The sequence below is a fragment of the Cololabis saira genome, chromosome 23 (assembly GCF_033807715.1).
Source record: "Cololabis saira isolate AMF1-May2022 chromosome 23, fColSai1.1, whole genome shotgun sequence".
Classification (NCBI taxonomy): Eukaryota; Metazoa; Chordata; class Actinopteri; order Beloniformes; family Belonidae; genus Cololabis; species Cololabis saira.
Genome location: NC_084609.1, coordinates 25737935 through 25762761, shown reverse-complemented (window position 1 = coordinate 25762761; position 24827 = coordinate 25737935). Strand labels below are relative to the sequence as shown.

General features: G+C 46.1%; 1 protein-coding gene across 1 annotated transcript; it reads right to left on the bottom strand.

The window, feature by feature from the left end:
* Positions 1-258: 258 nt before the first annotated feature.
* Positions 259-24400, bottom strand: slc38a4 (solute carrier family 38 member 4). Its single transcript, XM_061714341.1, has 16 exons — positions 24047-24400; positions 18925-19157; positions 18186-18279; positions 17690-17805; positions 16161-16234; positions 14860-14952; positions 14695-14776; positions 14532-14614; positions 12446-12504; positions 11370-11624; positions 10334-10413; positions 10006-10106; positions 9101-9225; positions 3502-3646; positions 1165-1262; positions 259-639 (listed from the first exon to the last, which is right to left on the bottom strand). The coding sequence occupies exons 2-16, from the start codon at positions 19035-19037 to the stop codon at positions 535-537; spliced, it is 1623 nt and encodes a 540-aa protein (XP_061570325.1). The 5' UTR covers positions 19038-19157; positions 24047-24400; the 3' UTR covers positions 259-534.
* Positions 24401-24827: the final 427 nt, after the last annotated feature.

The window sequence follows — 24827 nt, the reverse complement described above, 5'->3', positions numbered from 1 at the left end:
CTAAAGTGAAACATAATGCTAGAAGTGCTTCTTAGTTCTTCCTCTCCTCCTTCCTCTCCATCTCGGGGCTCTTTCAGAGGCGGAGCGGGGGCTGGGCGACGGCGACACCTCTCCGTACCTGCTGGAGCTGCAGACCGCGCCTGATCGCTCGGTCTCTCCACAGCGGGATGGAGAATGATGATGTCATCGCGCCACGTCGGCACCGAGGTTCCTTTTAACCTCTTCTCTCCGTTTCAGTCGTTTTTTGAGTCGTGTCACATTCTGAAAATGCCATACGTCCTGTGTGCACGTTGAAATTTGATGATTGCTCCAGTGAAGGCCTGTCCGGGGAGGGGGGGCCTCTGGCCCCGCCACGGCCCGGTACCGGTACCGGCCCATCGGCAGCGGTGAATGTGGGGGACTGGGATGGATGGATGGATGGATGGAGGACTCTTTGACATGAAGCAGACCAGAAGACATGCAGTGGGACTGGGGAGGGGCGGGGGGGTGGTGGTGTTGTCTTAAATGTCAATCCAGAAGAAGATGAGAGCCGGCTTAGTGGCTGCCGCCGGAGCCCGGGGGGTTGTGGATCCAGTCGAGCACGATGAGCGACAAGCTGCCGATCATGAACACCACTCCCACCACCAGGAAGATGGCGGCCTGAAGGGGAGGAGACACAACGGGGGTTCAGTGGGGGCAATGGGGGGTCAACAGCAAAGGTAATGGACACATATATAGAAACACAATAAGCAAACAAAGAAGAATGCATACATGCATGAGATAAAATGACAACTTAAATTGGTTTTGTCGGTTTCCTTAGCATCTTTTCACTTTCTGTTTTCAGAGCTATCATTATTACTATTATCATATTATTGCTATTATTATTATTATTATTATTATTATTATTACTATTACTATTATCATCATCATCATCATTATTATTATTATTATTATTTTGTGTAGACTTACGATACTTCATTTGTTCTATTTGTATATTCTATTCTGTTAAAAGGTGGGCAAGATAAGCTTTATGCTTCATCCCAGACCTTTTCGGTCAAATAATCACAATGTTGACCAGGAAAAAACCTGTGTTATCTTGTTTGTTGATTTTTATGTTTGTGATTGACCGAAATAAATATGAACTAACTAACTATTAACACAGTGAGAACCAGCCTGCACACTCACCCCGATCTTCTGCGGGGACTTCAGCGGCACCGACTTGACCAGGCGGAGGTAGAAGGCGGCGGGGAGGATGAAGATGAGCATGGTGGCGGCGGAGGAGCCTGCAACAGAGCGGAGGGTTAGGGTTCAGCCAATCAGGCGGCAGCGGATCAACTACAGGTGTCCCAGACCATAGACATATATACGTAGAAGCCGCATTGAGTGGTCTTGCCCGCTGCTGCGATACGTCAACGACGCCGCCATATTGGATGTGGCAAGACTGCGCTGTAAACTAATACAAGTAAATGGACTTATTTTCATAAAGCGCCTTTCTACAAAGAAATGTACGTTTTACGTCTCATTTATTCATTCACACACGCACTAATATACTTGAGAAACAGTTAGGCACCAAATGTAATTGTATTTTCTCAGATAACAAAAATAAGAACTTTATTGATCCCACATTGGAGTAATTCATGTTATATCAGCTATAGAGAACAAGGTAGTGCCGAAAAACAATATATATCCCCCCTGACAAAGAAAAATAGAGAAACATATTTTCTCATCAACAAACAACAAACAAATAACAAAATAACATATTTGAATAATTTTTCAGACAATAAAATAACATTTGAACCATTTTTCAGACAATAAAATAATTGAAAAAATTGGAAAAATAGTTAAAATATGTTATTTTGCTACTTGAAAATTTAAAAATATGTTTTGTTGATGAGAAAATATGTTTCTCTATTTTTCTTATTTTTGTGAGGGGGGATATATATTGTTTTTCGGCACTACCTTGTTCTCTATAGCTGATAGAACATGAATTACTCCTATGTGGGATCAATAAAGTTCTTATTTTTGCCATCTGAGAAAATTAAATATATTACATTTGGTGCCTAACTGTTTCCAAGTATATTAGTGCGTGTGTGAATGAATAAATGAGACGTAAAACGTAAATGTCTTTGTAGAAAGGCGCTTTATGAAAATAAGTCCATTTACTTGTATTAGTTTACAGCGCAGTCTTGAACATCCAATATGGCGGCGACGTTGACGTACTGCTCACGCTCGATGGGGCGTCTACGTGTATATGTATATGTATATGTCCCAGACGTGTAAGGCGCTTAGCTTCCCCGAGGATGTGACATCACACTAACGAGCCCGTTCACCTGAACCTAGAACTCACGCCGAGTGATAACAGTATTTTTTTTAAGAGCGGTGCAATTTGAACAACAGTAATCCCTCGCTGTAACGCGGTTCACCTTTGACGTCTCGCTGCTTCCCGGATTTGCATTTTGTTCTGCATTCTGATTGGCTAAACAGTCTCCCTGCTTCTTCACTTCCTGTGTGTCAATAACGTTACGGTTTCATATGTACTGTACATGTACATGTATGTAAAACAGCCAAATTTAAGTTTACAAATTTTTTCCAAAACCCATAATGTCTACAAACGTTCTGCGTTCTACCAATTCTCCCGTTCAGATCCAATAACCCACAATTTGAAGCCTTGTATAATAATTGTAAAAAATTATAAAGGTTACTACTTCACGGATTTCACCTATCACGGGGTCTTTTTGGAACGTAACTCCTGTGAACAACCAGGGATTACTGTACTTGTTGTTTAACTGTCTTTTCTGTGTCGCTGTGGAGGATAACGGGAGCCTCCATTTAGAGCAGGTGGCGTCTCCTTGTGCACAATCACCTCTATTAAGTCACGGGTGAGGAGGGCGGTCGATGACACTCTTCCTCCAAAGCCAAAAATGAGAGGTGCAGTGCATCAGCCTGAGCGTCTCTGCACCGCTACGCCTGATTCCTACTCCTGATTCATACTCCTGGACGTGGTTTCAGCTGTGCTGGGAGCGACGGCAGGACGCCTCATTCTTACCGCAAGTGAGGGAGGATGAAGAAAAGTGTCATTTTCGAAAGCTGCGGGCTTAATGTCAGAGACACGTGCACTACCTGGCGTTTACGTGGCCCTGAGAACGCGAGTGTTTCAGATTTTCAATTCAATCCAATTCAATATTATTCATATAGCGTCTATTACAACAGAAGTTGTCTCTAGGATCTTTCCAGAGATCAGAACATAAACCCCCGAGCAATTATTACATAAACAATGATAGGTAAAAAACTCCCCTAGTGGGAGAAAAACCTTAAGCCAAACAGTGACAAGAAAAACTGGTCCGGCGGCAACGACTGGCTCACGTGACACGACTCCTTAAGCTCCCGTTCTTCACAAGGTATTTGCGTAATGCACCGGGCCCCTGGTACTGAATGTGCTAATCGGGCCCGGTTCCCTCACGAGACGTCATTAACGCACGAGCAGAAAGCTGCTGTCACGTTGAGCCGAGAGCGTGCACCCACCGATGAAGCCGAAGATGTCCCTGATGGTGGGGACGAAGATGACCAGCAGGTTGTTGAAGGCCAGGATGGCGGCGGCGATGCCCAGGTGCCGGAACCAGCTGAAGTCTCGGCCGCTGAACAGCAGCGTGTTGATGGAGGAGCGGATCTGCGGAGGCACAAGGAGCTGTGTTTAGGGGGGGGGATATACTTTAAAGAGTTGAGGAATAGCAGTGAAAATACAGGACGACATGGCCGTATGATTTGGTACAGAAACAGCTACCAGAGTAACAAACGGCGGGAGTCTGTGCTTCCCTGACCCAGATGGGACTGGACTTCCATAATTCTCCTTCTTAAGAGCACAATATTAAAGGATTTAACTCTGGTATGTTTAGGGGTTGCACCTTTCACGCTTCTGCGATGAGGAACAGAGAAACACCCGCGCTGTCTTCAACACACAACCATCCAACCCTTACATTCTTTTCTTTCTTTGGTTTTTCTCATACATCCATCCTAACTTTTCCTGACTGGGTATGTAGAAGCAACGAAGAGGCTCCAACATCTAAAACGGGGCTGAAGAGACTCACTGCTCATGTCTCCTGTTCTCTCTCTGACATACGTGTCGTCCACCGAGCAGGTGAGTGTGTGTGAGTGTGTGTGAGTGTGTGTGAGTGTGTGTGAGTGTGTGTGAGTGTGTGTGAGTGTGTGTGAGCCGCCGCTGCAGCGGATTCCTGCTCCTGGCCACTGCCTGAAGTGTGTCAAGTGTGTGTGTGTGTGTGTGTGTGAGAGAGAGAGAGGGAGGGAAACCAGGAGATCCCAGCTAAGTCTCCTTGTTCTCCTGAGCCACAGGCAGCCCGTTCAAGCCTCCACTGGGTGAAAGGTCGCGGGTATCAGGCGAAACCCGAGTGGCCGCGGCCCGCGGGGGAAGAGTGTCAAAGGAGCGGCGCCTACAGCGCCCATTCAACCAGCGGCCGGGGATTATTTCCCATGGTGCAACGGAGCCGTGAGGTTGCATCAGCCGCCGGCCGGAGGGGGCGGGGCCTGGCGGCAGGGGGGAGGAGGTGAGTCGCCATTGTCACCCACTTCTGTGGCTTTTTCTGTGCACACATTGGGACAAATGAGGGTTTTGCACCTGCAGCCATAGCGAGCGCTTCAAAGTCAAAACATTGAATCGGGCGTCGTTCACCTGGAGGGAAACGAAGAAAGACCCGGCTGGCGGGAGTCCGACTTAAACATGGGATTTATATTCATGGCAGAATGGGAGAAAAAGATTCAATTAAGTTGATTTTGTGGACTGTCAGATGAAACCAGGTGACCTCCGTCGTGAGCGCCGGGCGCCGCCAGGGCAACGCTCGCCGCTGCCAAGCAAATGCCAGCGCGCCGGGCCAAAAACGCATTCGCGGGGAGATAATAACGTGAATTTAAGAGCAGCTCTGCCGATGTTCTCAGTGTCCTCCGCCGCCCGCCTCACTCCCACCAGCTGTTGCATAATTCGCCTGGAAAACTAGAGCGTCCATGTTGTATTTCTCTGCGAGGCCCCAAGCTCTTCGGCACCCGCCTGCTACCTGGCACCGAGCCTTTGGAGTCCAGCGTGTGATATTTACACGCTCTGGGCTCCTCGCTGTTTACCTGGCACGCACACACGCACATGCACACGCACATGCACATGCACACGCACGGCCACGCCGGCCCGGACACATCTGGCTGCAGCCGGTTAGCCACTAGACCGGAGGGCCAGTCTGGGCCGGCTGCTCTGCAGGTTTCCTTCTGCAGAAATCTGCAGATATGTGACATTTCCTCCGAGTGCAGTCGGGGACATGTGCACATGCACAAGTGGGGGTCAGGTTTACACCTTTAGACTACTGTACCGAGTCAGAGCAGAACTGAAACTGTATGCAAAACAGAAAAAGTCCCTTTCTGCGGATTGAAAAAGAAAAACAAACTTATATTACAGTGTTTTGGACTAGAAAGCACCGAAGCGTCAGATGAAGACAGACGATCAGCTTTTCTCCAGTCACAACACCCCCGGGGAGTTATGAATGAAGCCCTGAGCTCTCTAGTGGCGACGGCGGCTCCTGCAGCTCCACAATGACAAACTCATACAAATGTGAGATACAACCATCACAGAGCTTTCCGTCACTGATGTACATGCTGTAAAAACATTCTGTCCTTCAGATTTTGAATAGGCCTGTGATGAAAAAATAGATTTTCCGATTCTAAATCGATTTGCATATTAATTCCTAAAAATCGATTCGTATGTCTAAAGATGGATTTTTTTCATTACATTTTCGCCCGGTGAACTTTAATCCCAGTAGTCACGTCATTTAATTCTGCACTTTATATGTTTCACCGAGTGAAGTGGGAAACGTCCTCTCGATTCCTTGTATGTCTTACATGTGATGAATCGATAATAAAGCTACTTTGACTTTTGATTTGACTTTGACTTTGACTAATTCACACGTGGGCGTGGTGTGAAACTATCAAACAATGAACATGGTGTCGAAGAGTAGCTGCAGCGATTGCAGCGACAGGCCTACTAGTATTCACATGTTGCATAACTACAGTTCATTCAGGCAACAGCTCAAAAAACAGTTTTAATAACACTAACCCAAATCTATATGGGATCGAATCAAATCGAAACAAATCCTGATACTCGATTCTAAGTCTGAATCGAATCGATTCTTGACATTTGAATCGATCCCAAGCCCTAATTTTGACTGATAACTTCTGCATCCTTTGACTTGAAGCCACTGAAGCTGCCTGTCTCCGATCTTGTGATGGATGAGGAGTAAAAATGAGTATAATAGTATAATAATAGTATAATAATCTGGCGCTACGAGAGGATTTCCAAGAAAAGAACACGGAGAGAGAAATGACATCCCGGCCAAGTCGGGACAAAGAGCGTGATGTTGGTGCGGGTGAAGGTATGGCGCTGACGTCGGGGGTGTTAATCAGCTCGTCTGCAGGCCTCTCCCGCGGCCCAGGGGCCTGAGAACTGGGACACGTCTGCCTCCACATAAACCCCTCTCATTATGGGCTGGATCCTGGTAAAGCCCTGCCAGATCTGGCGTCCGTTAGCATCCATCCTTCACGTGACTGCACACCCGCACACACACGCACTTTCAGGTCGGCCCTGCGGACCGGCACACACACACACACACACACACACACACCCCTCGCCTGACGGAGCACCTCTCCGCTGGAGCCGGGACAGCTGCAGACAAAGACGGCGTTAATCTCGCGCTGAAGGTCGCCGGCGTTTTGGATACAGAGTAAAAGTCGGGAGGACTGGAGATGAGATTCTCAAAAGGTCAAGCGGAGACTTGGCCCGGCGAAGGATGGCGTGAGCGAGCGGTTCTGTCGGCCCAGTGTCCTACATGCAGCTTTATGACTCTCTCAGCGCTGTCTCGTTTACTGTAGGAACAGTCTTCCTTCCTCTAGTCCATCCATCCATCCATCCGTCCATCCATCCGTCCGTCCAGCTCCGCAGGGCCGGAGTCTTTCCCAGCGGCCATCGGGCCGGAGACTAGGAATAGTTATGGTGAGTTCATTAAACTCACAACACCTGACATGGAGGGTTTTACACTCCCCAGCAACGAAACATGAAACAGATCACTGGCGTTATCGTGTCACAGCAGCTCCGGCTTCACCTACTTTTGTTAACTTAAAATCACTCATCGTCCCTTCTCTCTATTCTCTTCTCTCTATTTCCACTCAGTTTTGTGAAATTCTCCAGCTGTGAAAAACAAAACAAAACTGATGTTTTAATCTACAAGTGCAGCAGTCAGAAGAATGTTGTGGCCACGTGTCTCTTCACACTTTTTGGCCCGTAATTGAGTCAGAAATCCCAGTTTGAATGAGCTTTTTTGACCCTTTTTTAGTCAGAATAACCTCAGCGTTCAATATCGACTAATCTGACGTGTGAATGGTCAAATCTAGTGTTGTTTTCTCGTCTGTTGTCAAACAGCATTACCTCGTGAATGCTCTCTGCTTCCACAATACACCGAATACCTCTCTAAAAGATCTTTAAAAGGTCCCGTTCTCCTCTTTTAGAGAGGGTTTGGATGTTCTCTCCACCACAAACCGTAACGGGGATTTGAAAAGTGCTTGTAAAAACTGTCCCAACGATGAATCAGATTAGGTTTTGAGGTCAATTTTGAAGTTACAGTTGATTTATCACTGACTATGTTCTTGCATCTCAAGAATCATTAAGAAAATGTCATTTTTATTCTTCTCCTTATTAGTTACTGGTGTAAAGCTGCGATCTGTGACGCTGTGCAACCGTTATATCACACATGCCATCACAGGCTGTTTAATCAGGGCTTCAGGAAGACCTCATTTCCCAACACGATCAGCACATTTCGAGGAATGGACACCCCGGAGAGGGAGGTTTCATAAGACAAGATACGTTGAGGAATGTGCATCCCTCCTCCCGCCCGCTGTCTCCGCCCCCCCCCGAAGGTAACGGTCAGGGTGAGGGTTTTTCCACTGTCCACGCCGAGCCAGTAAAACTTCCACTGCAGAGTGGGCTGAAAGGGAAACAAAACAAAAGCCCCGGTGGCTGCGGACGGGACTGGGGGTTTGCTGTGAACATCCACGCTGGGAACGCAAGCACCAGCCGGACCATGAAAACCCAATAAACCGTGCTGATGTGCGTCTGTGTGTTAGCGACTTCTCCTGTTTGATATGCATTAAGCATGTAAATGTCAGCGTGTTGAGTCATCATGTTTCCATGACCTGCTGCAGTCGCTGCTGCATCATCGTCAGTCAGCGCTGGAGCACTGGATACCCGCAACTCTGCCGCCCTCTGGTGGCGGCGCGCTGCAACTGCAGCCGCCTCGCAAAACCAGGAACAAGCAGCTGCTGCTGTTCGCCTTCACCCTGCTGGCGCGGGCGCGTTTGTGAGTGTCTGGTGGCTAAAAAGAGTGCAGCAGGCAGGAAACCTCCACTGTTCTCCTTAGAGTCAGATAAGGGACAAGCTAAAATTAACCCAGGACCAAATAAGGAGTGAGGGGAGAGAAGAGCATGTGTGAATGAATGTGAGTAAGACGATAAGGTTTGGCGAGTGGACATGACACACACAGTCATCACACCCAATATTTAAAAAAAAACAAAAAAACAGCATGAATAAATGTCTTTAGCAGCTGAAATCCTGCTTGTATTTGTGTGTTGGCGTGATTTTGGAGGTGTGGGCTTTAATAGCCTCACACCGTGTACTCGCGACTGCAGACGATGACACACGTGTGGTTACAAAGGAACAGAGGGTCCTTTTTGGACAAAGTAGCAGAAGAAAAAAATAATAAAAAGTCAAGACTTTGCAACAAATAGACAACAGAGTGTAAGCTGGAGCTTTACAGCACAGAAGTAATGTGAGAAGTTTACAAGGGCGGCGCATGTTTACTCGCGCTTCACACAGTGCGCTTGTGTGCTCTGACGCAAGTCAAATTAGGCCACTCCTCAAACGAGGCTCCGTTTTAATGGTGCAGATACAAAAAAGCAACAGAAAGAAGCCAGTTAATCACAATTGTGGGAACATTTTCTGCTTTCCAGAAGCTATTTGGTGCTGGCGTTAAATCCAGCACGGAACAGGACTTTCTGTGGGAACTGTGCACGGTGTACCTACCGGGAAGAGCACGATGGGCACGGTCAAGGTGACGGCCGTCAGCACGGCCAGACGCACCATCAGCAACAAGGTGTCAAACTTGTACACTTTGGTGAAGGTGTGGAGCAACTCAGCCTCAACGAAATCTGCAGGAAACAAAGTAGCAGAGACGGCAACGACGTGAGACGGAGGGAAAGTAGGCCTGTGTTGAAAAAATCTATTTCCCAATTCTAAATCGATTCTCATATTCATTCCTAAAAATCGATTCATATGTCTAAAGATTTTTTTTTTCTTTTTTTTTTCTTCTTTTATTTATTTATGTATTTTTTTTTTTCCAACATTACATTACTACTTTTGGTTATTTTTTTGTTTATCCCCAAAAAAGGAATGTTTTGTCGGACACAAGAATAACTGGTGCCATGTTTTTGCCTTTAAATATGTTTAAAGGTATGAAAACATTAAAGTGTTAGGTTATAATTGCATAAATTGTCTATATTTCATTACTTTATATACTATCTTGGGGTTACATTTGCAAAAAATGCTAAAAACCAAATGCTCAAAAATTAAAAACCAAAATAGACCGAAAATGGAACAAATAAAAACGGAATGTGGGAAAAATAAAACCGATTTCATCCGTCTCTGTTTCCTCCCTGGGTCTGTTTGGTAATTCTGACCCACATGATGTTTCTGAAAGCAGTTCTATCAGCATTCTGGGAGCTGATTGGTCCTTACAGCATCATTAGCTGCAATACTTGCTGTTGAATCTCAATATAATACTAGTATTAAAATGTTGCAGAACTACAGTCATATAATTCATGCAACAGCTCAAAAAACAGTTTTAATAACACTATCCCCAGATCCCCAGCCCTAAGGGGCGGGATGGGAACTCGTGTCCACGTTCAGCGCTCGTCTGGCGCTGGTCTTACCGTAGAAGGTGAGGTAGCCGAAGAGCGCCGACAGCATGTACATGATGAGCATGGCCAGGATGGACAGGTTCGAGACCATCTGCATCTTCTTCCGGCTGCGGCTGCAGACACACACACACACACACACAAACACACACACACACACCTTTGTTTTACAACTCCTGACTCCATTAAAGACGCTGTCCAACTCTGCCTTCTGCTGCTTATTGGAGCTGACACGCATGAGTAGTTTTACACCGAGTAACAGGAAATCCTGCAGTGCAACTTCTTGTAAAAGGATTTCACAAACTGAGGGAGCTGGCACCGAGAAAGGAAAAGGCTCACTCACTCTTTCAGCTCGCTGTAGATGGGCAGCACCTCCGGGTGGCAGACGAAGGCAAAAGCCAGGATGGGCACGGTGTACGACGTCTGCGGGGGGGGGAAAGAACCAGCATGAAAATGTGGCAAAATCCAAGCAGATCCAGATTCAGACGAGCAGAAGCGCTCGTGTTAGGATCAGTCTAAACCTGGGGTAGGCAACCGTGGTCCTAGAGAGCCAGTCCTGCATGTTTTTCATGTTTCCATGCATCAACACACCCTGATACAAAGGACTGTGTCATTAACAGACTTGTGCAGACCTGGAGGACAAGCTGATGACAACCTTTAATTAGAATTAGGTGTGTTGATGTAAACAGACATCTAAAACATGCAGGAGTGCGGCTCTCTAGGACCGGGGTTGCAGACCCCTGGTCCAAACAAACACTGTAGCTGCACCGCAGAGCTCAGGTGGAAAATACAAACAGGAAAACAACCGAAGAACGTCTTCTTGAACCTTTAAGAACGTGAAACACAGAGGTCTACCTCATGAACAGACCTAGCTACATCTGGCCTGCTAGTTGTGCAACTGCTGCACAGTTAAAGTGTTTGCTAATTGCATGAAGAGAGCTGAACTTGCAGTAAAAGGAGAACGGACCCTACTGACTTCTTGTTACGACTCATTAACACACTGGCACACGGAGCACCGCGTGGGTCTGCAGGCTCCACGCCCAGGACCTGCTTCACACCATCTTTATTATGTGATGGGTTTAGTTCTCAGCTAATCGCAGAGCTAGAGACAGATAAAACTACCGTACACTTCCCATCAGTTTAACACAGATCACTTTTACTCCTGATGGGCCAGATTTAAAGCCAGATTTAAAGCTCAGATCACCCCGACACACAGTTCCACCTTCAGCAAACATCCCTCTGCAGATGCTGTACAGTAAATGATGAATATAATATATGATAAGGAATGAAATGAGGCTATTCTGGCCGAGGAAACGCCGAAGAGCTGATCACACGTTGGGTAAATGCCCCCCAGCGCCCTCCACCTGCCCCCGTCTCACCTGTGAGTTGAAGATGAAGTATCTGGGCGTGCACATCTCCTCGTCGTCAGGGTGGGGCTCGTAGCTCACCCCCGTGGAGGCCTGGGCGCCGTGGCCGCCGGTGACCGCCGGGGAGACGTCGGCCCTGGAGAAGTCCATCTGGACCGGGTGGGTCTGTAGCGCGTGCCCCGACGGCCCCGAGCCGTTGATGCTGAGGTTTGAATGGTGGGCGAAGAAGGGGAGAGGGCAGGGCAGCACGCTCTTCTTGTAGATCAGCTGCAAAACACCCACAGGAAGCTTTTCTGTAAGATCTCCTCCCATGCTGGACGCGCTACACTCTACAGTCATGTGTTACTGGACATATTTGTCCTTAAAAGGGACGTAATTAGGAAAAAGAGACGTTTCATGGGTCTCCTAAGTGGCCTCAAACTAAAAAACTCAACACAACTTTAAGTTGAGCGTTCAGATTTGCAGAATACTGTGACATCACAGACCCGGACCAGAGGATATTTATCTCTCTTTATCCTCCTCACTCAGCTTCACATTATGCTGCATTTCTGTGCTTAAACAGAATTCAGAGGAGCTGTTTTCCCGTATTCTGTTCATCTATTTATTATTATAGTACTTACAAACATTTCATTACGTGTCTGAAAAGGGTACGTTGTTTTTAAAAAAGGGTACGACACGCCTTCTAATTTTTTTCATCATTTTTTGGCAACTTTGGGGTGACAGAAACACTTTACACAGAGTAAACATGTCAGGACCTCCGTGGGACAGATGTGGAGTCCTTCCAGCTGTGATCTGGCTGCACAACCCTGCAGGAGGCATGAACCAGCACTGACAGCTACAGGCTGCTAGTTGGCGCTGGGTTTGTATCTTCTGTTCATAGAGCTCACTTGTTGAGAATTACTGCTATTATAATAACGTGGAACTGAACTGAAAAGGCAACGATACGAAGGATCTACAGTCTGACATCTGGTGGCGCCTTCAGTCAGAATCATGTCTCCAATATTTGCTCATGAACTGCTCATGAACTTTATACGCTCATGATTGGCTCATTAGGACATATTATTGGTACATGCACAGAATAAACTTACCACGCAGAGGAAGAAGACCATGCAGGAAAGGGATAAGCCACTGGTGTAGCCCAGGTAACCTACGGAGGACAAGACATCACCACGTTAGAGAACAAGAATACATGTTTCCTGCAAGCAAATGTGATTATCATGTCTGATCTCGTCTGATTTCTGGCGGTTTTGGTCCCTTAAAGTCCTGCAGAGCAAACAACACCTTCTGAGTTGCACATTAAAATGTTTATTTTGGTCCCGTTAAAAATAGCCGGAGCTGGGTTCTTGGCGCGGGGCCTGAACCTGACGGTCGATACAGAGACGACGTGACTTGCAGGTTTCTGCTGCGTTGCTGGATGACTAGGACTTTACAGATGAGGGAAGGAAGTGGGAAGCTCTGGGGTTAACGAGAGCGCCGCGTTACAGTCGGCAGGAAACTCGCTGACAAGTAACAAGTAGCCGCTCCGCCCTCCACCTGTGGAGCAAGCTCCCACAATCCATCAGGGCTGCTTTAAATCGAGCCTCCTGTACTGCTTCATTTCAGTATTCCCCCACAATGCACTGCATCTTTTATTTCTGTCCCTGCTTCATTTCTTAGTTTGATATTTGCACGGGGGTCAACTCGTACTGCAAAAGTCGCTACGGAAATAAAACTGAACTGTAAACTCTTAATGTACGTTTCATTGCTTTTATGTGAGTCACCTTTTACAAATAAACTGGCCCCGCCACGCCCCTCTCCCCTCCCCTACACCTCCATCTATTCTAGGATGTGGGTCACATGCCGCTGCCGATTAACGCCCGTATCCATGAACAGCCAACAAACGTCAGGTATGAGCAGAACGGAGCTTTGATGGGTCAGAAGGATGCAACGCAACACGGCGAGCCATTTCAACGCCGTCATTATTTACGTACCGGGATCTGACACACCGCTCTTCTCTTGTTTCCTAGATTTTTTAAATGTTTATTGCATAATTCGGTCAGTGGGCCTGGTGGAATTGGGCCGTTCTGATTGGATGGGACTGTAAGTGACACCGAGCGGCGGAGCTGACTGCAGGCTTTAGAGCGGTGCTCCTGTAACTGCACCCCCGCCCGCCGCCGGCTGACTCAGGACCCGGGTTACGTTACGACGGATCTGCTGGGGCGGCTCAGGACAGCTGAGCTGGACGCGGGTCCAACCAAAATTATGATAAATATCGTCTTCTACTGACCTTTTTACAGCTTCTTCCCCAAAGCTGTGAACTTTCTTAACCAATAAACTAACTCATACTGTGCAATATTTTCTATTTCCTATCCATAATGTTCCAATATTCCTTACCTATCTATGTGCAATACTCTTCCATCCTTTCAAGTGCAATATTCCTCCACCCATTCATGTACATTTTTATCCTCCCATTCACTCTTTTTGCTGCTGCTGCCTAATTTCCTTGTACAAGTATAATGATAATAAAGGCTTTCTATTTCTATTTCTATTTCTATTTATCACCTGAGGAAAATGAAACGAGACGCAACGAAAATGCTGGTCATGTGACGATAACGATAATTAAATGTAAAATGCAATATCGTAGACGAATAAAAACGAGACTAAAATGTAGATTACAAAGTAAAAAGAGGCTGATGCCGTTAACGCAGAGCTCTAGGTTCACGTCCATTAAAAACAAAGTTACATAGAGAAACGCAGGGATCTGCTCTGGGGCTGGAGAAGAAGAAGATCCATCTTTGGAGACACTTTCCTACATAGACGTGAAAAAGAAAACCAAATGTGTCGTCGAAAAAGAAAAAGATGGGGAGAAATGCGGAAAAATAAACATGTTGCAAACTCAAATTAGAGTCTTCTGTATCTGGAATCAATGTATTCTTTAGTCTATAAGGTAACAATAATATAATAATAAGATAACCTTGTTTGAATTGTAAAATGGGTTTGGCTAAATACAATCTTTGACTAAAATGGTCCTGGACAATTCTGACTAAAATAAGACTAAAATGCTCAGATTTTTAGTCGACTGAAACTTGACACGACTAAAAGGAGAATGAACGTGACTAAAACTAATAAAAACTAAAATGATAGCTTGACCCAAAGACTAGACAAAGACTAGACAGAAACACCACTAGTCCTCACCCAGGTTCTTGAGCAGGGACAAGGGCAGGATGATCCCGACGGACACGAACACCACCAGGTAGTTGCCGTTCATGTACCATTCCCTGCAAACAGAACGCAACGTTAAACGTCATAAACGATGGATAACCAGCTCAAACGGGAAGGTCGTGGGACCAGCACTCACCCGGTGTTTTCCTCCAGACGCAGGAAGGCCCGGATCACCTCCGGCAGCTCGTACTTCACAATAAAGAGGTAGCTGGACATGGCTGCACACAGAGATGACACAGCTGTAGCATGGCTGCAGTAACCCAGTAACCCTGTAAACACCCTGTTATGTAACATGATCTACCTCCTATGTTCTGCATGATTATTGCTACGAAGGCAGCCATCTTTCCTGGCCAGCCGAAGGCTCGCTCTCCCAGCTTCTCATAGATGAGGGATCCTGCCGGGGGGGGGGACGACAGAAGGAAAAAGATCAGAGGAGGACAGGTCCAGTAGGGATGGGCGGTATGGACTAAAAAATGTATCACGATCATTTCTGGCATTTATCCCGATAACGATAAAAATTACGATAAAAAAAATACCAATTCAACTCCATCTTTTTAACTATAAATCTATCACCACATTCAGTCAAAACATTGCTCTAAAAGAATACTAAATGCTACTAAACTACACCGATTACATTGAATTAATAAAAAACAATTAAATGAGTTACACCTGTACTGCAAAACTGGAATGACTCAGATCCGCCATGTTTGTTACATAAACACGTCAACGGGAATTTATCCTTCCTTCCTTCCTTCCTTCCTTCCTTCCTTCCTTCCTTCCTTCCTTCCTTCCTTCCTTCCTTCCTTCCTTCCTTCCTTCCTTCCTTCCTTCCTTCCTTCCTTCCTTCCTTCCTTCCTTTCTTTTTGGCTCATTTCTTCCTTCCTTCCTTCCTTCCTTCCTTCCTTCCTTCCTTCCTTCCTTCCTTCCTTTCCTTCCTTCCTTCAGGCTCATTTCCTTCCTTCCTTCCTTCCTTCCTTCCTTCCTTCCTTCCTTCCTTCCTTCCTTCCTTCCTTCCTTCCTTCCTTCCTTCCTCATTTCTTTCTTTCTTTTTGGCTCATTTCTTCCTTCCTTCCTTCCTTCCTTCCTTCCTTCCTTCCTTCCTTCCTTCCTTCCTTTCCTTCCTTCCTTTCCTTCCTTCCTTCCTTCCTTCCTTCCTTCCTTCCTTCCTCATTTCTTTCTTTCTTTTTGGCTCATTTCTTCCTTCCTTCCTTCCTTCCTTCCTTCCTTCCTTCCTTCCTTCCTTCCTTCCTTCCTTCCTTCCTTCCTTCCTTCCTTCCTTCCTTCCTTCCTTCCTTCCTTCCTTCCTTCCTTCCTTCCTTCCTTCCTTGACGGTTTATCATGAACGGTAAAATATCGCCCATTCCTAAGGTCCAGCATTTCTGTCTGTATAAACGGAAACGCTTTTGTTTCCGTTTACATAAACTTTCACTTCAAATACCATTCTTCACAAAACCACAACGAGAAAAAGAGACATCCAGAGGCTGGTTTCTTGTGGCAGCTGCGTGTAAATATTTGCATACAGCGAGTCCCGCTGCCAACGCAGGGACATGCTGGCGAGACCAGTCGAGCCGGCCACGCCTCAGAGACGACCTGAATACCTACCTCCTTCTTTAGCGGTCATGAGCAGCAGGTGAACGGAGTACAGGGAGAGGATGGCCACGCCCACCAGGAGGATCCTGCAGGGGGAGCAACGAGAGAGGGATGAGGAGGAAGTAGAGACCTGGTCATGTACCGTTCAGTGGGGGTTTTATTCCCTTCCGCTTTTAAGGTAGATGTACGTTATTACACCTTTAAGTCTTAAAGGTGCTACAACAGAGCCCTCTTCTGAACCACGTCTTCACGGTTGTGTTCACAGCAGCTGGTTTTAGGAGGAGTAGTCAGCTCCTCCAGTCCTAACAGGGTTATTTTTAACATAACCCCCCTTTAAAGGTACAGTACAAGATGATTTATGCCGGGGGGGGTTGACACAGGTGAGCAAGTTAGGTAATTCTGCAGGTTTGAGCAGCTCCCCGGGTGACAGATCAGATCTGCTGCTGGCAGAAGGGGCCAAAGATCTGGTTCTTCTGCTGTTTCTAACATCGCATCCATCTTTGACTGAAGACATTGATCCCATCACCCAGGGCACAACTGTCTACCTTTACCTTTACCTTCTCTTTATAATCACGCAACGCTGCGCAAAACCTCAAAAGTCTTTGCATCCAAACACCTGATGCACTGCGTTTGACGCCTCTGTTTTAAAGTGACACCGTATTAACTGCCGAAGGAATGGCATAAATTGCGCCAAAATTAAGCGATTAGTTCAAAATGTTAAAAATTGCCGACTTCCTGTTAGGTTTCGGCCATGGCGCCAAGAGACTATTCTCTAAGTTGCAACATGATACAGGTGTGTACCGATTTTCGTTCATGTACGTCAAACCGTATTATGGGGCTTGAGGCGCAAAGTTTTTTCTGTCTGAACCAATCAGATGAAGGGTGGGCGCACTTTTTGGCGTCTAGCGTCGCCACGGTAACGCTTTTGAAAGAGAAAAGTAATGCGCGTAGTCCCAGGATGGAGACGCACATTTTGATGTATAACACACCTGGGTGCGCCGTGACACTAATCTGATACGTTTAAAATACGACACGTGAAGAACCAGGGAAAGAACATGTGATTCTCATGTCAGACGATCTCAGAGACAGAAGAAGATACATCTTCAGATACGGCGTAGCCAACGCCCTGCAGCTGCTAGGACGAGTGAAGCGCACGTCGTTTAACTCTTTGTCCTTGTGGTTGTCCTGCTGAAGCTGCTCTCGTCCCGTGTGACGCTAGCACACAGGCGGGAGTCACACGTCCAGAGGAGGGTGACACGGCGGTGTTGGATGTCGGAAGTCTTCCTGGTGCGAGTGAGGAATGTGTTGCGACATGGCGAGTACGGCGAGAGGTGTGCGGGTCAGCCGCCCACTTCTCCAGGAAGCAACATCATCATGAGGTAGATGTGTTTATACACGACTGCAGCTTTCAGCCTTTCAGCTTAAACTCTACCCAGAAGGCAGCAGTGAGCGTCCGACACTAACAATGGCGAGCCCTGCCCAGAAAACAAACAGGGAGCGCCGTCGCCGGCCAAGCGTGACCGTGAACCGGTTTGACTCACGTGAAGAGGACGATGCCGGTGTTGGCCATGGCGTAGGACAGGCCCAGGATGCCGCTGCCCATGATGGCGTTGCTCAGGTTGAAGACCGACATGCCGAAGGAGGTGTGGCCCGGATGCTGCGGGAGAGAGAAGAGAGGAGGAGTGTGAGGACGGGGGGCTCAGGAAAACCACACACGGGTCAATAACATCCACTCTAAAGACTTTAGAGAAGCATTCATCACATGTTCCTGCATTCTTCAACTGATCTACAGGCTCAGATAAACATCTGAGCTACAAACAACGGGTAAATACACCGCTGGCTGTTTTTCTTTCTTTTCAGGAACTTCGAATCCCAAACTATTTATTTTCCATGATATTCTGGCCCTTTCTGTGGTTTTTAAACCGCTGCTTTAAGGTGGACTGATCAGCGGTTCCGCGTGTCATGACCAAACGAGGAGAAGCCGGTTAGTGTGACTCGTCAGATAACCTTGTTATCTGTGACTCGTGAGCCGCTTACATATTCTTCTGGGTATTCCTCATACTTCTTCTTCATCATCCCGTTTGCCAGGAACCGGTGGCTTTCTCCGTCCTCGTTGTCGTCCATGAACTGGCTGTGAAGGGAAAGAAAGGGAATCAATGTGTGCGTACGCTATGGGATGTGTATTCTACATCCAGTTTCTGCTCAAGTGTGAAGCTGAAATGTATTCAACTCGGCCCCCAAGATCATGGTCTCTTTTTGCTTGTTTGTTTGCTTGTTTTTCCCTTTGTTTTCTTCTCCTCTTCTCCCCCCCTCCCTTTCTCCCTCTTTTAAAACCTTTTTTAAAATTTTTTTCAATTTATTTATTTATTTATTTAATTTATTTATTTAGCTTTATTTATTTTTTTGGCTGCTGTATCTCTCCTAAAATAACCATTATTCTAGAAAACCATCATACTCATACACACCACACACGTGCATATAGAACATACATAAACGCACACGCACGCACGCACACACACACAAACACACACACGAACAAAAACATTGACTTTGCTGTTTTGTACTGTTTTTTTTGTCTGTCTGTTTAGTTTGTTTCCTAGCGCCCCCTCTTGTCCTGTACCTGCATGTGTTTTTGTTATGCGCACTTGTATTGTTACCTGTTTTGTATTAAAAAAAAGAAAAAAAAAAAAAAAAAAAAGAAGTGCAGCAGAAGATATAAAGTAATACGTCACAAACGGCGCCTGGACTTGGTCCGGATCAATACGGGGTCTCTGACCTGTTGATCGTGGCCTTTTCCATGTCGTTGGGCTCCGTGTAGCTCTCCATGCTGTCGTCGTCAGCTTCCGTGGCGATCCTCTTCAGCTCCATGCGATCCGCGATTCCCGGCATGATGAATCCACAGGAGGACGAGAGGCGGTTCTCCGGACTTTCAGGGACGAGACTTGGCGAGGAGGCTTCTTCTCAAGACACTTCTGCTACAGCTGTAGCTGTTACCTTTGATGAAAACACCTAAAACACCGTAGAGAACAGAGTCAAGGATTAAGACATGCTTGCACTACGACCTCTTCACTTAATACTTTAGCTCGCCATGGCAGTCTAAAACTGCAGGTAAACACGGTGGCCGGCCTCATCTGCCTGCTCCGTAGCCTTTTTGGGCTCGGTGAAGAACCCTTCGCCTTCGGAGTGAAATGGAGCCAGATTCCCTGCAAACGGGTTCCTGGAACCGAGGAACCGTCTTGGACAGCTGGGTCACCTGACTACATCTTCCTGGCTTCAGCGGGAGAGGAAGTTCAGTTTAACTACTGTTCATTTGAATCTAGTTTGAATACTATTGCTAACATAAAGCAGAACTATATTAGCTTTATGTAAAACAGAGACAAACATTGGCTGATGTTCCTGACAACTGACGGCTCGCTGTGCAGGAGTAATAAGTGGCATAAGACAGACACTTCAAACGGAGTCCTGAAAGAAGTCGAGCCTTGTAACTAAAGCCCCTTTAACCCGCGGGGGTTTCACCGGTCTTTACACCAGCTGTAGTCGGGTCTCTGTCCAGCTGTGTGGGGCTGATAACTGTACCCCCATAAAATACACCTTTTTCTCAAGAAAAAAGTAATGACATTTAAAAAACATAAACTGCAGCGCAGTTTTTAAATGGCTCTCATTTAGCTCTTGGATTTTAAATTTTGCATACGGTTGTTTAAATGATGCTTATTATAAAAAAAGACCTCAGCAGAGATGGGAAGCGAGTTTGATGCCTCACTCTGTTCATTTTTTTGAAGACAAAAAGTCGACAATTAAATTAGCGACTTCTTTTTATTACCGATTTTTGTCAACGACGTCGACTAATTGCTGCATCCCCACCCTGCAAGGTTGCCAACAAAGAGGCAACAGTAGTTACTGGATGTAACCAAGCTTCCGGGTATGCTACGCTACATTTACTTCAGAAGTCAGAATTATCGGGAAAGGTGTCACTCTTGGGTGGATCTATACGCAGGAAAGTCATATTACTGTTCACGTAAACCATGAACCACTCTGAGCTTCAGACCAGCCGGCGCCGCTGCTATCCCTGGTTAGCCATACCCGTTCAACAACGCTGTAGTTAGCACATACGAGCAGGGCGGACACACAAACACTGACGCACAAAGAGCACTCTGTGCAAACCCCACTTAATGTAAATAAAATAAATCAAATCCATTACAATCGGTAACAATAGCTGAGTGTTTGCTTTGTTAATGCGAGTAGCAAACAAGCTGGATTGTGCCGTGGGGCGACGTGAGGTTGGACCTCAGACTGACGGTCTCATGGACAAACAAAACCAAACCTTTGGTCTCCAGAACCTCAGAAAGTTATGTAAGGAAGGGTGGGAGGCAGGGAGTCCTCACGCAGAAATAGAAGGTGTATTTATAGTTTTGTTTGCCGTTTGTCAAGCTATGCTAGCAAGTGCATCACCATGGCAGCCAGTTGTTATAACAACAGAAACATGACCTTTCTTGTCTTTTATTTTAAGCTATATATATTTACATTTGTTTTCTTCCAGTCTGAGTGACGTAAGTCCAGCTCTTGTGTCTGTACACTAAAAGTGTGGCATCAATCGGCCGCGCTACACCCAGAATAACGACCTGATATGTCCAATAGGACATATCTGGTCTTAATATACAGTAATATGATTGTTTAGTAGAATATGTTGGGATGTTTCACACCACTAACAAGTTAGAAAACAGGTCATTGTAGCTCATAAAGAAGCATTTGGATTAACTCATGTCATGTTCTGAGACAACTTCTGTTTTAATAGACGCTATAGAAATAAAATTGAAATTGAATTGAATTAACTCAGTTATTTTTGTGTCCACTGGATAATGAAAACAAATGAGCGCCAACATTTGTTCTGTTACTTAACTTTTTGTTCTGAACAACTTAGACCTCCCTTTTTTTCCCCCTCTTTTTATATAATCCCACTGCTTTGCCGGAGGGTTTTTGTCTTGGCACCAATACGTCAATCAGGACCTCAACATTTCAAGTCTTTCGTGTCAAATGCCTTAAATATGCAAATATCTGGGATGTGTGCCAAGGAAAAGTTTGAGCCGTTGTTTATGTGTCAGAATGAGCTCATGGCTGTAATATGTAATATGCGTTTATGTAATATGAGTTTGTTGTGGTTGCAGTTTCGTGAATGTAGAACGCTCTGCGAGCATTCCCGGTTTCAGCAGCTCTCATTTAGTCCGGAGCTTCGGACAGTCCAGGTTCCTTCCAGCTTTACAACATGTACCGTAGTCCTGTGGTTGGGTCGCATCAGGAAGTTAAGACTCTTTACAATCTATGTACCCATCTGTGTTTGCCAACTAATCACCAACCGGGTCTGTGTACCACATGATGTTTACGAGCTGGCAGACACTCGAGACTTTCTGCTGATAGTCGTGCTTTGACCGCAGAGAAACTGAGCAGCGGTAAAAGGCTCGGGGAGAAAAAGTGCAGCCAGACCAGAACAGGAGCAGGAGACGTACGATGGCTGCGGTTTAAAAATCAGAGGGTTGACGGTCTGATCCCCGGCTTCTGCCGTCCAGGTTGTAGGGTCCTGGGGCGAGATACCGAGCCCGTATCGTCCTCAGGGCTTTAATCGGTGTGTGTACGAGTGTGTGTAGCAGAGAAAGAGCCATAAAGTCAGACTATACAGACGAAGTGTGAATGAGCTCGTTGGATAAAGTGCTTTAGGTGGTCGACAAAATGAAAAACCTTTATAGAAACCGACGCCATTTACTTGTTCAAATGTTGAGATGTCAAAGCTAAAACTGCTTTTTGTACACATACAAGGCAAAAAACTACTCTGGTCTGTCTGTAGGAGCTGATCCAGGTACATTTGTGGCTTAGAAGAGCAACTTAACCACTAAGTTTACACTCCATACCATCTTATGGTTCTTTTAATGTTCTTTTAAGCTGAAAGGGGTTAAAACAAAAGAAACCAGATTCCTTCTTCCAAAGTTAATCTGTGTGTTCAGTCTGTTATTCAATCACACATAACTGACGCACAAAAGGCACCGGAGGGCAGCGTGATCCCTCGTTCTCCTAAGTGCCACCGTGATTCTGACGTGTTATCTTCATCACACCAGAGCGCACGCCTCCTTCTGGTCGTGTGGGTGGCGCTCCCCGGAGTTAGTGAGCTAAGTGGACCGCATTTAGATTGTTTTCCCCTTCGTTTGGGTTTATAAAGGAGGGAAAAGTTGCTGTTACAGAGAAACTTTTACAACTGCTGGAAAAGGCTTGGGCCCCCCGATCCCCACCCCCACCCCGACTGAAAACGAATGACGAACCACCCAGTTGTCATGTAATCACAGGCTGCAGTGCTTCCAGAGATTGAGTGGTTTACATACATTTTGGCCGCGACAATCAGTAAAAACTGTAAGAAACGTTTGATCAGTTTCTGTTTATAATCTTAGTCTGGAAAAGAAATGCCCTAAAGTTTAACCATGATAAAGTCCTGTTGACGCCAGCACCAGCAAGTTATTTTCCACTACTGATCAGGGCCTTTAATGAAGGAAGTGCTTAAGAAGTGCCACGTACATGATAATGTGAAGGAGTGTTTACAGTCAACAGGCCGCTCATGCATCAGCTCTAAGTTTTCCACATCGAGTCCCCACATGTGTTTAAATGCTCCTACTTTTACCCCACCGACGGCTCATCGTCGTGATGAAGCCACCTTCGTATTATTCGGTCTCCGACAGGTTGTCATTCTTCTGTGATCTTTGTTTTTGTAACAATACAACCAGCCAACGGAGATTAATTGGCTACATCACCGCGAAAAAAACACATCACACACTCCGGTACACCTAATCTCGCTGTGTCAATTTCAACTGGGAGGCGATCAGGAAACGGGAGACGAGGCTTCGCTTTCTGCAGCCAAGAGGATTAACCTGTCCAACACAGTTAGCCTCAGTGTCGTCGCAGCCATGACCTTATAGAATCATTCATTACACATTTCATACTTGTACATAATCTAAGATGTGCAAATGCAGCTACTGTATGCAAGCTGCTGCAGCTCTTCCTTTGCAGCTACACGTTTGCACAAGACGACAGCTTGGAAACAGTAGCAGTAAGTAAGTATTTACAGATCTGCTCCTTCCGAATGTCTGGAGTCTGCCTTCCTTGTGTCTTTGCAATGGCTTATTCTGATTTTTAAATATTTTTAAGGCTTAAAAGTGGATGCCAAGACAAATGCTGAACAACTGCGATATGATCCATCTTCAATTGTGTTTCTTCATTAAAATCTGCACAGGATTAACACTGATTTAAGAAAACAGGAGGAGCAACTATATCAGAAGTACCACTTCCTGCTGGAACTTTCCACAACAATTAACGTTTGCCAGCACAAACTAGTTCAATATCTGAGACGACAGCTTTAGATCCAATTGGTCACAAATATCAGAAAGATATAACCGATGTGATGTGCAAGCCTTTTCTGGCATACTATAAACCAAAGTGCGACTGGAAAAGTTCCAGCGTCGCCAACGTTTGCCTTTCAGAATATCTGCTAGGCGATAATTTCTGCTCTGTTCTGCCATGTGTTCAGAGGAAAAACTGAAAATAAAGATTCACATTGAACCAATTTAACTGCTAATTCAAGCATTCTGCACGCAGACCAACTGTTGCATCAGCCGTCTCAGAAATGCCCTCCAGCAAGGCAGCGCTGAAACTGGTTGAGATGACTGGTGATAAGAGCGGCAGTGTCTTCCTCAAACACACTCTATCACACCAGCTCTGAGCCTCAAGTCAATGCTCCTAAAAGCTCCAAAGCTTCACAAGAAACTCTTAAAAAACTCGAAACTCAAATACGAAAATCCTTTTTCTGCGTTGTTAAATCACAAACAGATCCCCGATACCACGGTAAAAGAATCATGTTCACTTACTGAACGAGTCCCCAAGAAGTTCCGAGAGGCTTCCTTTCACAGTAAATGTTCCTTTTAGAGCAGATTTATTTCAAGAAGACAGACAGATGACCAGTGACTAGGTGAGGAGCTGGGGCTCTTTGCAGTACAGGTAAGGAGGCAGGGTTTTAAAAGTCAGGAGGGAGGGCCTTTGTCAACCAATGAGGACGGCCAGGCTCCTCCTCTTAGTGAAGAGTAAAGAAAAGTAGCTCACATGCACATACATGTCTGCCTGAAGAAAAAAGGAGATAGGGGGATGCAGTTATGGTCTGTGCACGTTAACTACCCACAGTCATCCCGGGAAACCATCACACAACATCCCACTTGAGCAGATTTATTCCCTCACACGAGGACTGATGAAAGGCCGTGGTCGTAAATAGTCTGTCCGATTCGCTGTCTGGCATCACTCCAATTCAAACCTACAAGCCCAACCGGACATGTATCTGTTGTGTTGGTGTGGGGAGACCAGCTGAAAGCGGGTGCTATCAGCGCCTGGCCCGGTGGACTCTGCAGGACTGGACGGTAAAGCAACTCCCATCACGTGCAGGTATACTAGTACAGGGGGAGGGAGTCCAACTGAACTGTTTACTGGAGCTACAGCCGTAGCTTCACTAAACTGTCTACGTAGATGTACAGCCAGACTCGGCATAGACCCCCGCCCCCCCACATCTGCTCACGCTCATGCACTAGAAGTGCCCAGATGCACTGTGGGCGACGGTCGGTGGTTTGGACAGTAGGATGTGTCCCAAGATGACCAATCAGA